The sequence below is a fragment of the Ananas comosus genome, linkage group 18 (assembly GCF_001540865.1).
Source record: "Ananas comosus cultivar F153 linkage group 18, ASM154086v1, whole genome shotgun sequence".
Classification (NCBI taxonomy): domain Eukaryota; kingdom Viridiplantae; phylum Streptophyta; class Magnoliopsida; order Poales; family Bromeliaceae; genus Ananas; species Ananas comosus.
In genome coordinates, this window is record NC_033638.1 from 8,845,025 (window position 1) to 8,860,625 (window position 15,601).

The 15,601-nt window shown below is 37.7% G+C and overlaps 3 protein-coding genes across 3 annotated transcripts; 1 reads left to right on the forward strand and 2 right to left on the reverse strand.

The window, feature by feature from the left end:
* On the reverse strand, positions 1,604-3,456 carry LOC109724486 (ricin B-like lectin R40G3). Its single transcript, XM_020253330.1, has 4 exons — positions 3,123-3,456; positions 2,725-2,847; positions 2,084-2,315; positions 1,604-1,891 (listed from the first exon to the last, which is right to left on the reverse strand). Coding segments are annotated over exons 1-4 (639 nt in total). The 5' UTR covers positions 3,405-3,456; the 3' UTR covers positions 1,604-1,889.
* LOC109723809 (transmembrane emp24 domain-containing protein p24delta9-like) lies at positions 3,453-7,420 on the forward strand. The gene is made up of 6 exons (XM_020252294.1): positions 3,453-3,469; positions 3,829-3,958; positions 6,381-6,482; positions 6,602-6,811; positions 6,925-7,001; positions 7,123-7,420. Exons 1-6 carry the CDS (start codon positions 3,453-3,455, stop codon positions 7,265-7,267), a joined length of 681 nt encoding a protein of 226 aa, XP_020107883.1. The 3' UTR covers positions 7,268-7,420.
* Positions 7,804-14,172, reverse strand: LOC109723810 (probable apyrase 1). Its single transcript, XM_020252295.1, has 10 exons — positions 14,152-14,172; positions 12,971-13,414; positions 12,012-12,140; positions 11,877-11,933; positions 11,599-11,691; positions 10,996-11,201; positions 9,265-9,353; positions 8,731-8,948; positions 8,430-8,619; positions 7,804-8,330 (listed from the first exon to the last, which is right to left on the reverse strand). Exons 1-10 carry the CDS (start codon positions 14,170-14,172, stop codon positions 8,218-8,220), a joined length of 1,560 nt encoding a protein of 519 aa, XP_020107884.1. The 3' UTR covers positions 7,804-8,217.

Consider the following 15,601-nt stretch of genomic DNA (forward strand, 5'->3'; position numbering starts at 1 on the left):
AAAAATTAATTAATTACACCTAAGAGCTTGGTATGGTTTAGGTGGTATTGGTGGGGTGTTTTAAATTGTAGTTCTCCACGTGTTGATTGTTGATCTACTTATGAAAACAAATTAGGGCTTTTTTTTTTTTTTTTTTCTCATGTGAGAAACTAAGAGTCCATAGTCTACCTAACAATTTTGGGCCAACAAAAGTTGATGTTGGAATATCATGAGGTGTTTGATACCCTTCACACCACTAGCTTGTTTTTTTTCAAAATTAGCCACAAAATTGATTTCACTAAATATATATATGAACAATTGCTATTTATACGCTTTGTATAGAATGTATATTTTACACTGCATCATTTAAAGGTTTGAAATTTTTAACATAATAAAAAAAATAGGTTGGTAATTAGTCAAGTGAGTAAATGTGGACCTTTGAGAGACTACAGTATAAGATTTACATATATATTATAAATGTACAAGTGGCGTTGCTCATATATATAAGATTTATTGGAGGGTATACCTAGGATCGAATGTTCTAATATTTAGATGAAGAACACAAAACCCATCCTGTAATCTTCTATAAGGAGTTTACCAAAGAAATTCTGCTCAAATGGTGTACTCCTTCCTTGGCAAGGCCAAACATGTTAAGGTTTACGTGCAAGCGCGCGACTTCGCCAAGAAGCACTTCTGCGAGTTGTTGTTGAGACAATGTGGCGAGCCGCCCGATACACTCCATGTCTAAAACTTGAGCCTCCGTGTCTATCGTAAAGCCGCATAACAAAATTTCAAGATCGAATTGGACGATCAGATCATAACCCAAAACTACAAAGGTATTTTAATTAACCTTGAGTCGAGTCCAAAATGCTTAGGCTCAGTCAGACCAAATTTGCTCATGTCTATTTGGATTTAGTTGGCACATCAATATTAATGGGCCACACTGGGCTTTAATTGAGGTATAAAATTTTCGGCCCAAGTTCATTAAGCCCATAAAAAGCCCATAAACCACTCAACATTTGTAGATGGTAAAAAGAAAAAAAAGCCTCTTGCTAAAGTCGTTATAGAAATAAACTGTTAATAATTAAAGGCAACTATATAGATGTTAAATTTGGGACTTCAGATACCAACCATAAACCCAGAGCCAACTGCACTAGGTACGGTCGGTTTCTCAGTTGTTTCCATAACTACGACATTTGCATTTTACTAATGTCTTGAGGAGGGTTAATGGGCCGAAATGGCCCAATTATTTGGGCGAGACATGGTCCGGAATTATGGTTTGTTTCAAAAGAAAGAGGACTAGCTTGGCCCATTGAATCTGGAACAGATAAAGGCTTTCTACAAGCTAATTAGGTGATTAGGCATGAATGACAGGGTAATATTCAGCCTAACTCTTTGGTCTCCTTAATCAATACATTTACAAATTAATTAATTATCATCGCTTAATTAGAATGTACTCATGACCCAAGTTCCGGGCATAATTCATCCTTAATACCCGGCTCGTTGACACGAATTTGAATCCTGCCTCACATCAGAATAATGCGCCCGCTCTGTTATAGCTATCAGTGGATTGAATCCCTAACACCATCCATGTGCTTGTTGAATTAATGAAATACAATGCAGATGATATAAAACATGTGCTTATATATAGCATAATAATAATTACTAATTAGTATACACAAAGGAAGAGAGATACATAGTTCGTAGGTACTGGACAAGAGAGATACATAGTTCATAGGTACTGGAGATAATTAATAATGCTACTATATAACTCCATGCCTCATATACTCGAAAGCAAATTTATTCTGCAAAGTACATACTTGCTCTATAATAACCACACACCATGTATATAGAACGGAGCACCAACCTGTTATTATAATGCTCTAGTAATAACTCCATCACCCATTTCTTCCTGCAATAAAAATATAAAAAAAAAAAAGTTGAGCTACTCTATTTACGCTTATCCTAATCTTATAGAATATATATATATAAAGGGTATAACAATATTGACGAATAATTCAATAAATCTGTTCTGTCAATAATATTAATTACTCGCGTATATAAATGAAATAGTGAGGTGCACATATGAGAGAATTCTACATACAGTAGTAGGGAACGATCTTCCAACTTTGGTTATCGCCCTTGCACCACTTCCACAGCACAACGGTGGTTCCATCATGCACGCCGCCATGGTCCTTATCTCCGTGGAACGCGTCGAAGTTCAAGTAGATGTTGTTAACCATCCTTATGCAGCGGAATCCGCGGCCTACGTCCCTGCTCTCGGTCCACAGCACCGACTCGTCGAGATATTCCGGATCGTAGGGGACGAGCCTAACCTGATGATCACACGGATTTGAATTTTGAAACAACATGCAAAATTCATGCAAGAGGAGAGAAGTAGCTAGGAGCTAGAGAAGAAACCATTGAATCTAAACTTTCTACGTATTAACTCTATTTCTCATTCTCTTTCTGTAAGATCAATTTTTCGGATAGCATAGTGTAGACTCAGCCTCGACAGTGCACGTAGCATAATTCATGTGATCGTTTCCGACATGCACACTGACTAGTATATTTTCGAACCGTTTTCTATAAGATTGATCTTTTAGGTACGTAACACTTTGATTTCTATGGTAACATGCATGAGCTAGGGATTTTAATAAAAGCTACATATATAGCACCCTTGGTCATCACATCAATTGAGAGGAACTTTTAGATGATCGAATTTGCCAAAAATGAGTAACTTACAGGGTGGGATTGGCCAAATGAGTGCTTGATAGCTTCCCCAGTTGCTTTGTTCACCAAAGCAAAAGCAGGATAACCCTCTTCATCCTTCACCTTTGTGCTGAACCTCATGTCCTTGATCCAGTGCTGCAGTTAATTAACACAACAAAACAATATATATCAACACATGAGAAAATTCCAACGAGGATCAAACACTCTATATAACCAACAAAGAGAGAGAGGGAGAGAGAGAGAGAGAGAGAGAGAGAGAGAGAGAGAGAGAGGGAAACAAAATTAACTAAAAAAAAAAAGTAATGCTCCGAACAAGAGTAATTCACTCTAACTGCAGGGATGATGTCGTGTGCGTGTGATCTATGAACATCTTAAAAAGGAAAAAAAAAATGAGTGGTTTAAATTCTTGCCTGGTAGTCATCTTTGGGATTCGTGGGCGCAAGGACTACGTTGCCGTCCCTGACGGCGAGGCTGTAGCTATTGTCGGCGCGGCAGAAGATGCGCACGGTGGGCTGCGGCGGGAGGGTCCTGCCGCCGGTCCCGTATCCCTCGCAGCTCACGTTGTTGGCGCCGGACGGATAAGGCGGCGCATAGCCGGGGGAAGCGTAGGCACCGGCCACGGGGAGGTCGACGCACTCGTCGTCGTCGTCGCGGCGGGAGACGTAGCGGCGGTTGCGGCGGAAGTAGTCCATACGGTTAGAGGAGTGATGGAGAGGGTGGTGGTTTGAAGGTGAAGGGAAATGGCGCGGGTGCAACGGTTTTTATAGCGAGTCAGGGGGGAGGGAGAGGGAGGGGATTTCACTTTCCACTTGGAAGGGAGAGGTGGGGTCTTTGGATCATATTTAGGGAATCGCATTCTCTTTTATTTGTGCGTTTTGTTTAAGCTATTTGATTCCACGGGGGAATCATTGCATGCACTCGGTGTATGAATACATAACGAAGGCTAATTGTGGATCGTTCTTTATCAAATGGCAGTACTCTGGTCGCTCTCTATTTCAAAAGGTCTCGAATTTGTTACATCCTTAGTCATAATAAAAATGGAGAATTCTTTTATTTTGAAAAAAATAATAATAATTGGGCATTGTGCCTAATTTTATTTTATTCTTACTCTTTAAGGCGGGGTTACCTGCCGACAATACTGACTGTGTCCGGGTACTTTGGACCTCTTCAACAACAATTACTGGCACAGTTCAAAAAACCAAGGCCTTCAAAGAACCAAGGCCTTAACCTCCCTGGCGGTTACTTGGTGGGTTGTCTGAACGGAAAGAAACAACCTCATTTTCAGAACAACGTCTCCTAATGCCACCCGAGCTCTCGAGCGGGCTTTTCTTCTTACAAATTTGTGGTCTAATTCTCCGACGTTACCCTCTGCGCACCACCGTTTTTAATCCTTTCTCCTTTTTTTCCTATTTTTGGTTTTCTTTTCGTCTTAATTCCTGTTTTCTTCTTTTTCTTGTTTTGTTTCTCTTCTTGCTTTTCTTTTCCCCCAGTTTTGTTTCTCTTCTTAGCTTTTCTTTTCCCCCGGAAGCCCTGGCTGCTTCCATACTGTTTGCCTAGTTCACTTATCAATGAATGAAGCAGGTAGCTAGTCTACCTCTTTCTCAAAAAACAGTTAGTTATGCTTATAATAAGCTAATTACTTACTAAACTAGTATATGATGATGATTAGTATTTTAATAGTGAGCTACAAAGAGAATTTAGTGTAGAGAAACCCTAGATGGATCGATCAAAGTGTGGGACCATTAATATATAACTATATATATATATATATATATATATATATATATATATATATATACATGTATTTGTGTGTGCGCGCGCGCGCCCATGCTGTATATTGGTTGGCTAATTAAGCATACTTTTAATTTAATCTAAAAATTATTTGGACCCCCTCCATCATCAAATCATCATTAAATGGTACACTTAAAACTCTTAATTAAGTGTGTACTATTGAGTTAATAAACTAAAGGGCAACATCCAGTTGAGATTGGAGCATAGTTGGTGTCCTTAATTATAAGAAATGATGATGATTACTAAGAATTCATACATTAATTTAACACTAATCGTAATGCTTATTGATGAAAAAACTAATATTCATAGAGTCGTTAACCGATCATTTACTTCCCTAAGTGGCGAGGTTATATGTACCAAATTTTTGGAGAATTATTACTAAAACATTATATATGTTCAATTTCTCTAAATTACTGGAATTATAATGTAGACCTACATGTACATATTCTAATAGTGTTCTTCTCAATAATAACAACAATATTTAGTAGTATCAATAAATACCGTAATACCGACTGTTCCTAACGCAAGTGGCAAAAAATTTAATTGTTGGTATCTGAGATTCCAAATTCAAATCCTAATTAATTTACATTTTCAATTAATTTTATTTCTAAATGAAATAAACGAAACGGGTAGCATATTACCTATCTCTTAAAAAATAAATAAATACAGTGATAATAGTACTACTTATAGTAATACTACTAGCTAGTACAAAGTTTATTTTTCACTTTTCATGTTATTTGGACCCAGAACAAAATGTTAGGGGACTTTTATGTTTTTAACCTAGAAGGACTTTTCCTAGGCTTAAAACTTAACCAGGAAATACGTATGGTGTGAATTTCTCATGTTTTTTATTAGAATTATTTTATATTATACCTCTTTAAGAGTGAGGCTGGTATGCTTCTGAAAGCACGGAGCTCTTTGTGCTCCGTGCTTTCAAATTATTTTCGATGTTGGAACATTCGAATTGACGATCAGCTTCATTAGAATTAATCTAGAGTATTTGAAGTATCTAGAAAATATATTTTGTGATTTTTTGATATCATTTGTCTAGTGATCGAAGGGGCTCAAATTAATAATTTTAATGACCGTGGTAAGCCGTTTGCAAGTTTAACGGTGTAGAAATATTCAAATCAAGTAAAATTTTAATAAAAATTTTTTTATACTATATAAAATAATATCAATATTTTGATCTAAAATTTTAATGTCATATCATCACATTTTGTAAGATTTTTATTTTCAGCCATTGATTTTGAGCTCCTTCGATCACTAGGCAAATGATATCAAAAAATTATAAAATTTATTTTTTATATACTTCAAATAGTCTAGATCAAATTTAACGGAGCAGATCTTCGATTCGAAAATCTCAATATGGAAAACAACTTGAAAATATAGATGGCTCCGTTATTCCAGAAGGATACCAGCCTCACTCACCTCTCTAAATAATAATAGGGATTATATATCTAAGTTCAGTTAATATAATATAAGAAATTAAAGTGAGTGACTTAAACTAATTGTCACTTTGCCGACATGGCTATTTCTCGGAAAAAAAAAAACCCAAGAGGAAGAGCTAATACAAAATAAATATATACTTACTCATAGTAAAATATAAATAAGTTGCCTGGGATGGCTTTTTTCTTTTTTTTTAATGCTTCATGATGTTACATAGGAAGTATATATGTGTTCATGACATGCATGTATGTTATGCATGCCACGTGCATGCATGATGCATTGATCATGAGCACCAAAGAGACGTAGGGACATGAGTTAAAAAAAGAAAAATATAGAAAAAAAGAAAAAAAAAAAAAAAGAGTCCACAGAGCGCAATAATTCATGTTATGCTATGTGCTAACTTAATTTCCATGTTTCAATTTATGAAGGTAATGTCATATCTACTTTCATTGGAAAAAAAAAAAAAAAAAANCGTCGGCCGCTACCGCGTCGCCAGGAACTCCCCCGCCAACCTCACCGTCTCCGCCCGCGTACGCGCATCCATCCATCGCCGAAACAAGAACTATACGAAACAGCTCTGCTGTTCAGTTTTTTCCCCTAAAACTCTCTAATCGATGGGGCGGGGTGTGGGTTATTAACAATTTCGCAGGTGAGCGATCCCAGCGGGGAGACGCTGCACCACGCGGAGAGCGTGGAGAGGGGCGAGTTCTCCTTCGAGGCGGAGAGCGGCGGTAAGCACACCGCCTGCTTCTGGTCCCCGCGCTTCGAGATGTCGGCGTCCGTTGCCGTCGATGTCGACTGGACGGCCGGGATCCGCGCCAGGGACTGGCCCTCCCTCGCCAAGAAAGGGGATCTCGATGTATGCTATGCCTCCTAAATTCCATACTCAAATTTCTAAGGCTCGGTGCAATGCATCTTCGTGCATTACTTGTTGTTGGCTTTGGCTTTTAAAATAGAATGTTCTACTTTCAGGCAATGGAGGCCGAGCTGAAGAAATTGGAGGATTCAGTTAAACTGGTACACGACGAGCTGATGTTTCTGCGCCAGAGGTAGGTACCGGAGTTCGACTCCTCTCGTTTGTTACTATGTTTTGCAGTTTATATTGTTGTTCAAACTAGCGCGCTTTACTAATGTTGATCGATATATTATTTTTTTTCATCTCGCTGAAAGGGAGGCCGAGTCGCAGAGACTGAACGAAGGCACGGCCGAGAGAATGCTTTCGTTCGGTATGCTGTCGATCGCCATCTGCTTGGGTGTTGCAGGTTTGCAATTGTGGCATCTGAAGACGTTCTTCGAAAGGAAAAAGATACTATGACAAACTTGGGGAATTCACTCCTTGAGCGCGCGCTTTCCACTAAAATACGTTGTTGCCGATTCAAATGTGTATCTTGATTGTTCAATTTATTGGATTTAAATCGCCCTTTGAAAATGATTAATATGTCACTCTTTTGATCTCCGGTTTCTTTGACTTCCATGCGGCACCATTTTACTTCAGATTCCCTCTTCTCGATGACCTCGTTTTTTCTCTTCTTTTTTTTTCCCCTTTTTTTTTGGAGGAATGTATGGAAAATAAACTTGAATGATGAGCACTATCCCCCTATATCTGCATCAGTTTAATAAAATGTCAAGATTTAAGCAAAAAACATAAAAATAAATAAAAATCTCTCACGACTCACCAAACTGTCTCAGCTCAGCTCCGGCACCTGTGTTTATCTGGGTGAACAAATAAAGAGCACACTTAGAAACGGTTTTCGAGTATTTGCAAAATTTGCGGGAGTGCTTTTCTTAACTCTTTGCCGTCACTGACCACCAAAGAGCCGACCCTATTAGATCACCATTTGGAGAATAAAATAGGAGAGAAAGAAGTCAATGCAATAGCCGAGTACGATACATACAACAAGAAGAGCGAGCTCAATGAATAAGAATTTTCCGTATCTATGACAAAGCCAAAAAAATAGAAAAGAAAAAGAAAGAAAAGAAAAAGAAAATGACAAAGATCCTAATCTGGGGGCTGCGTCAGCTAACAAGGCAGATCTCAAATGGCTACAAAGGTACATCGGTTGGTTCAACCATCTCCACCTCCACTCACGTATAAGTAACGACGTATTGGAGAGCCAAGCAAATTCGTAATGCAATACTGCGAACGAGCATCACCCGGAGAGCTCTAGCTTGAGCCTTCTCTTACGCATATTCATTGACCAGGAAATGTCGACACCCGAGCACCAGAAATGAATTTTCAGCAAAGTTGAAATTAGAAGTCGTATTCTATGATGATGAAGCGATTTCAATGGCACTACCAAGCGGCCACGCCGCCTCGACGGAGGCATCACCGTACGGCACCTTCTTGACCAACGTGATCTCTTGGTAAGGCTCCACAGCTATTCAGAGCATAATAAATAAGCAAAATCAATCGGGATATTAAACTTTGAAATTCCAGAGAGTGACCCAAATGAAAATGATTTTAGATTAGGGCCTACCGAATCCATCCACGAGCAGTGTGTACTGGTAGACGAGATCCATGCAAAGATATGGAATGTTGTCCGTGGATATGAGAGGATAGGTGGCCTTTGCATCCTTTACACTCAATTTACAAGCACGGCGAGCAGCTTCTTCGAAATCCGAGGGTTTAACCTGGGCCACTGCCTGCTTCGGGTCTACAAAGCCAGCCTGAGAACAGGATAGTATAAATGATTAGCCGCTTAGAACAAAACCCTAGAGTCAACAACATTTACGAAGAGTACGTGATATGGATCTAGAGAAGATTGGCGCTAAGCTCACCTCAGCAGCCCTGTCGAAGAAAAAGGAGGCTACAAATAAGTTCTTCTGTCCATCTCCACCACCACCATTCCACACACCACCGAACGTGCATTTCATGTGGGTGCATGCCGGCTCATCAACCTTTAGAGCTCTAAGTGCATCACTCCTGCACTTGGAGAAGCTAGCACCAGAAGGTGAAGCTGATGCCTTGTATTCACCATCTCCATATTGGTACAACCCTATCAACACAGAGGGAAAGAAAAATTACAGGTAAGATGGAAAATCCAATTGAAAATTACTTTGCAAAGAATATAACAGAGATAATTTCAGTGCCATTAGCTATATCTGGTCCAAGTATGCCGCCAAAGATATTCAGGTCCATTTTGTTTGCTTACTAATCTAACTGTAATAAGTGCCACAAGTGATGGTCGGTCCTGAGCATCTCAGAAAAGGATGATCCTAAATAAACTCATCCCAATCAAGAAAAGGAAGCTGAAAATGTATAATGAAGTCATGATAATCTTTGGAAGGGAAGTGGGCAAAAGGTGCCTATACCATCATAGCCATCCAATATACAGTTACTGTCGCCATCACCAGCCTTTAAGATCTCTGCTCTAGCAGCCAGTAGACCATAATGTAAATAACTGCACGAAAAAGAAAATTCAATAAGATGCCTGATGCAGAGAATGAATATACTCCATTTTTCTTAGCTCAACTACAAGTTAGATGCAAAGAATATCCCTATACCAAAAAATGCCAATCTTCACCCTAGTCTAAACTAGCCCAACTAGTGGAGGTTTGCTAAGGGAATGCTCTCGGTTTGGATGAGACTGAAATGTAACCAGAAAAGTTGATTGCTCTCTTGATATATATATATATATATATATATATATGAGTGGGCTGGTATGCTTATGGAAGCACGGAGCCCTCCGTGCTTCCAAGTTGTTTTCGATGTTCGGACTTTCGAATCGACGATCGGCTCCGTTAGAGTTGATCTATAGTATTTGAAGTACCTAGAAAATAAATTTTGTGATTTTTCGATATCATTTGCCTAGTGATCGAAGGGGCTCAAAATCAATAATTTAATGGCGTGGTGAGCCGGGGATGCAAGGTTCTTAACGGTGTAGGAAATATCCAAATACTGATGAAATTTTGATTAGAAATTCTTTATACCATATAAACAAGATCAATAACTTGATTAAATTTTAATGAATATCATCATATTTGTAGATTTTATTTTTCAAACGTTGATTTCTTGAAGCACTTCAGAGTCATAGGCAAATGATATCGAAAATCGCTAAATTTACTTTCTAGATTACTTCAAATACTCTTAGATCAAGTCTAAAAAATTTTTAAAAAAAAAAAAAAAAAAAAAAAATCGCGAGCGATTCCGATTCCAAAGTCCGAACATCCAAAACCAAAGTGGAGCACGGAGCCCTCCGGCATTCCATAAGCATGCTAGCGCACTTCTCTCTCTCTCTCTCTCTAGTCTATATAATATATATATATAATCATATATATATATGGCTTGGGCTACTATTACTTTATGAGCTATAGACCCCCTTGTATCATAAATTTTTAAACGTTGATTGATGGGATGTTTGGTTAGGATGATGGTGGTCCCACTTAGAATGATAGTGGTCCCTAGGGTTGGTGGTAGTAGTTGTGTTAAATAGTATTGATTTAACGGAATGGAATGATCATATGGCAATAAATCAAGGGCCGAAAACTTTATGAGTTTAGAAAGTCAATAACTCATAAAGAATTAGTAAGCCGCGACTCATATATAATATATATACTATATATAATAATATTTATATATATATATAAGAAAAATTTTGTTTCTTTGACAGAAAATGGATATGTTTAAAATGAATGATATAATTGGAACATCAACTTTGATTCACCTCCGTTCGCACACGGTCAAATAATTCAATTTAGTAATTCTAGTTAAATTAATTCGCCTAGGATGAAGAAATTCTAGGTTGTTATAAAATAACACCATAGTCGATTGTTCTGACAAAAAGAAGCCACATTTATCAGAAAAGGAAACCAAATGGAGCTATTCCATTTCCAACTCACTTCCAATGAAAATAAACCTTACAAATCCTTCAAACCAAGGATGCTTCGAGAGTCACCACTACATCAAATGCTATGAATGGTGAGGAGCTAAAATTCAAATCCTGTCTATTTTTTATGTAAAGGGACAGTTTAATTTAAGAACAAAGAGAAAAAGAAGCAGTAGAAAGCAGAGATTTAACAAAATGATAAAGGAAGATGTCAGACCTGTGTATGTAAAGGTAGTATGTGGTTCCTTTAAGCAACAGTTTCTTTACATATGAATCCTCTCCATCTGATACTTGTGGAGCTTTTGCAGCATCCTTCTCTGAAATCGCATAAGCCATTTGGACTGAACCACCTCCCAGATCAACCACCCCTACTGTGTGCGAGTATGTTTTTCCCAGATGTCCTAACAAATAATTGATGGCGACCTATAAGATCAAAATGTTCTCACATAAGAAGCCAAAATTTACAACCCAAAAGTTCATATAAGAAAGCAATAGATTTGCAAAACAAGTATAATTCTTGCTTTATTAGTTTATACTGAGAAAGGAATAAATCATGTAGAAAAGCTTGCAGTGTCTGCTAGGGGTGAAACAATACACTTGGATGGAAGAGCAGTAGCAACCAGCAAGCCAGAAAATGGCAAAGTTTTCAAATCAGGTTCAACATAAGGATATAGCTAGATCATAGCAATTTTCAATTTTCTTTCACCAGTTGATACACGGTTAGTCGCATATTTTGCATTTTCATACAAATGGAAGGTTATAAATAACTACCATGAAACAAAATATCGAGTTCGAAGATGAAATAGTTCAGATGCCATACCCACTGAAAAGCACCTTCCTGAGTTCCATCAAGAACAGAAACCCAATCCCGTTGGAACTTCAGTGAGCTCTTCTCTTGAAGGAGATCCCTGACCTGTGTAATGCAGGTTCAAATCAAAGCAGATTAGGGAATGTCAGAGAGTAACAAAAACTAAAACTGAACTTTTCTATATATGTGAATTGACAATCAACACAACTGAGACTGGAAATGAGGAATATTTATTGAAGACTTGTCAAAAGATATGTAGTTCAATACTACTACTGAAGAGGAATATTTACCGCTTGCAAAATTTGTTCAGATCTTTCAGTTCCCAATGCTCTCAGACCTGCAGTGGCCTGCATAAGCATTAAATTGTCAAGAACAGCATGCGAAATTTTTAGGTTTTTCACAAGCTATGAAAAACTATGATTTACCCCAACTTTGACAGGTGTTTTCTTTCGCAATTCCTGTGGAACCACACTTTCAGCTTTCTCAAGAAGAGGCATAAGTGAATCTGCAGCCTCTTGAGGATCCTTAGCAAAGTAGCTTAAGCCAGGTTTTAGCTGCACAACAAAGAAAAAAGAAGAATGAAATGTCCAATCTCAAATAGCAACTAAGTTTTGAAAGTATAAACAGAGAATAAGTTTTAATCGCATATTATAGGCTCGAAATGCATTGTTTTGTTAGAAAAATGTTGTTGCTATGGCACTTCTATATCCCTTTAAACCTGACATTTGCCAGAATGGCACAACTTGAAGTAGCGATAGATTAAAAACTTGCATATACGTTCAGCTAGCTAGCAACGAACCATGCTTGACAATGCTAGCTTCAGGGAATTGACTAACTTTAACAATTCCCAACCAGTCAGGAGGTTAAGGCAGTACGAAGGAGCTTACAGCCTTTTGCCCAATGGAACAGTGTTGCTGTTGCTAAATGCGCGGGCGCCCTTTGTTATGTCCCAACAAATTTGGCTTGGGACAACACTCTGCATTCAGGATCTTCAATTCTCAGGAGACTTGGAATCCTAGAAATAACTACGCAAGGCGTAAGGATATGATCTGGCAAAGTCAACTGTGCTAAGTTAGCGGACTAACTTTGTGAGTGACTTAAAAGTTAGTTTACTCCCTGGATAGATACTGCAATGTCATGTACTCGTTATTCTCAGATTTTGTTTCTTTTTTAGCAAATCAATCCTCCTAAGACTATATCAAGTGAAGATGTGTTGCATCAATCCATTGCGTGAACAAGGACACATAGTTTCCTACTAAATCAATCTATCGATCAGCAATCGCTTGGAAAACAAGCAAGTTCAGGTAAATCCATACAGATACTGATTCAGATGCAGTAAAGCTAGTTCACATTACTCAATTCGATCCGGGGAAACCGCAATTACCTGTACGAAGAGTTCGATCTCCTTCCCGATGGGGAGCAGATCCAGATTCCGATCGAAGCAGTAGACATGAACCCTACTCCCGGAGCTCCCCGCGTCGAAGATCACCGCGTAGCTCCTCGACAGCCCATTGCCGCCTCCTCCTCCTGGCACGGTCTTCCTCCCGGCTATTCTCCCGGCGATCGCCACGGCGGCGGCGCCCTCGTCGAGGATGGGCCGATCGGGGGACCGCGGCATGAGGAGGAGGACGAAGGAGACGAGGAGGAGCGGGGCGGAGACGACGAGGACTACGCCGCGGCATCGGTGGATCTTCTCCGGGAGCGACTCCCCCCGCCCCGCTCCCCCACCCCCTCCGCCCCCGNGTAAATCCAAAATAATATTCGCAATCTTTTGGTTGGTCCAAAAAAAGGTTGTAGGAACACCAACCGAAAGAGAATAAGCCCCATGCTTTGTTTCGTGGTAAGAGCCAATGAAAAGGGATGTCAAAGGGCCCCACAAAAAGCTATGTGGCCACGTGGAGCTGACTCACCTTTGGTACCGATTGAAAGCAACCTAACCCTCCACCCCAAAATTTGCTTCTTTTTTTCTTTTTTTTTTTTTTTTTTTTTTTTTTTGTTCCCTGCAGTAGAGAGAGAATGGGGAGAGGGGGAGCCGCGGAGAAGAGGAGAGTTGGGAAACGGCCAGCTTCGAAGGAGCTGTTATTTTTGTCAATAATTTATAATAATTATATTTATATATTTTAATTGGAGCGTTTTTATCTAATTATTATTTTATTAAAATTATTATTATTCATAAGGACCAAATGGCTCGACCGAGCCGAATGGAAAAGGAAATGGGTCGGGTTCTGGTTGGATCCATGTAGGGATCTCTAATTAAGTTTGACCCGGTCCAAATTAATAATCCTTGCAAGTTACACGGATTTGACCAAGTATGTTGGGTAAATTATGCCGTTAGTCATTTGTATGTACTGCAATATTTCATTTGTGTCACTCAACCTTAATTTATGATAATAATAATTGAGTTGGTAAATTTTAATTTTCGTCTTAATTAAGTTACTGTATCAAACTCTGGTAGCTAATTTTATTGACATGCCATTTGACATAGCACTCTAATAAATAAATTTTGTTTGTTCTGAGATGATATAATAATTGAATCATCCTCTCGTTATATTTTAGATATGATACGATAGAGACAGCAACTACCATGTCATCTTGAAAAAATATATTTGATTTGATAAAAACATGCTTTAACTAAAATTAAAAGTAAAGTTTAATGAGTAAATGTTAGTATATATTAAAAAAATATTCGTAGGTGTCGCACATGCACACACCGAACGGGCAAATACATCACATCATGGAATGCTTCGCCGTTACCGAACCTAAAGGAAGAGTTTGGTGAACCAACTCTAGAGCCTGTTGTTTTAATATAATTTTTTGATACTTATAAGAAAAATTTTATATTATGGTAAAAAAAAAAAAAGGCTTTATTTAGTATTACAATCATTCAAGATATTTATTTGACAACAAAAAATAAAAACTTGAACTAAAATAACTTTTTATCTTAATATTTTTTCCGAAAAAAAAAAACTGATTCCTCATAGCAAGTTTAAAAAGGTCATGGAGTAATGTTACAAGTTCCAAAATTAATGTTTTATGAATTAAATAATAGTTTAGGACTGCGATATATTAAATCAATAGATTTAATCTTTAAATTTGAAGCAGTAAAAGATAATTTGGATCTCACAAAAAAAATAAAAAAAAGACTTAGTCCATGACCTTTTTAATGCTTTCCTTTTTGAACTCGCTACTGGGATTTTCCTCCGAGAAAAGTAGTTTCAAATAATATTTTCCAAATTAGATAATTTGGATCTCACAAAAAAAATAAAAAAAAGACTTAGTCCATTGTTAGGTTAGGAAACAATTCATTAGTTTTTTACTAAGTGTGAATTTTTTGAAATGACTAGGCCAACAATCTAATTTGGAAAATATTATTTGAAACTACTTTTCTCGGAGGAAAATCCCAGTAGCGAGTTCAAAAAGGAAAGCATTAGAAAAGAGGAGCTCTAAAGTTTTTTTTTTCAAATTTTTATAATATAAAAGCAGGCAATTTTTGATAACGCAGTCTCAAATTAGACCTCGAATATAAATGCAGATGTTTTGGGCAACGCAATCCTCAATTAATGCCTACTCTGGAACTACGGTATCTAAAAATATCTGATCTTCTCTGGGCAAAAGATGTAAAATTATGACGAGAATCTCCACAGAGGAGTTGGCCAGAACAGATTCTCGTTATAATTTTATGAAAAAACTTTAAATATCATATCCGTGATTTTACAGTTTCTCACTTTAGTACTCTATAATTTAAAGCGTATAAATTTAGTGTCCTATAGTTTTATTTGATCTTTTTATTATTAATTTCACTAATTTTTTTCGTTGAATCAGTAACAAGGTTAAAATTAAAGGATGTTAAAGTGAATATTCGATAAACTTAAGTGAGGTATCTGATGTTTTTTTATATATAATTTAACGAAATATTAATGGAGAAGCTAACGAAAAGATAAAAAAATGAAACCATAGGACGCTAACTTGATACACTTTAAACTATATAGTACTAAAGTGGAAAAGTGCAAAACTA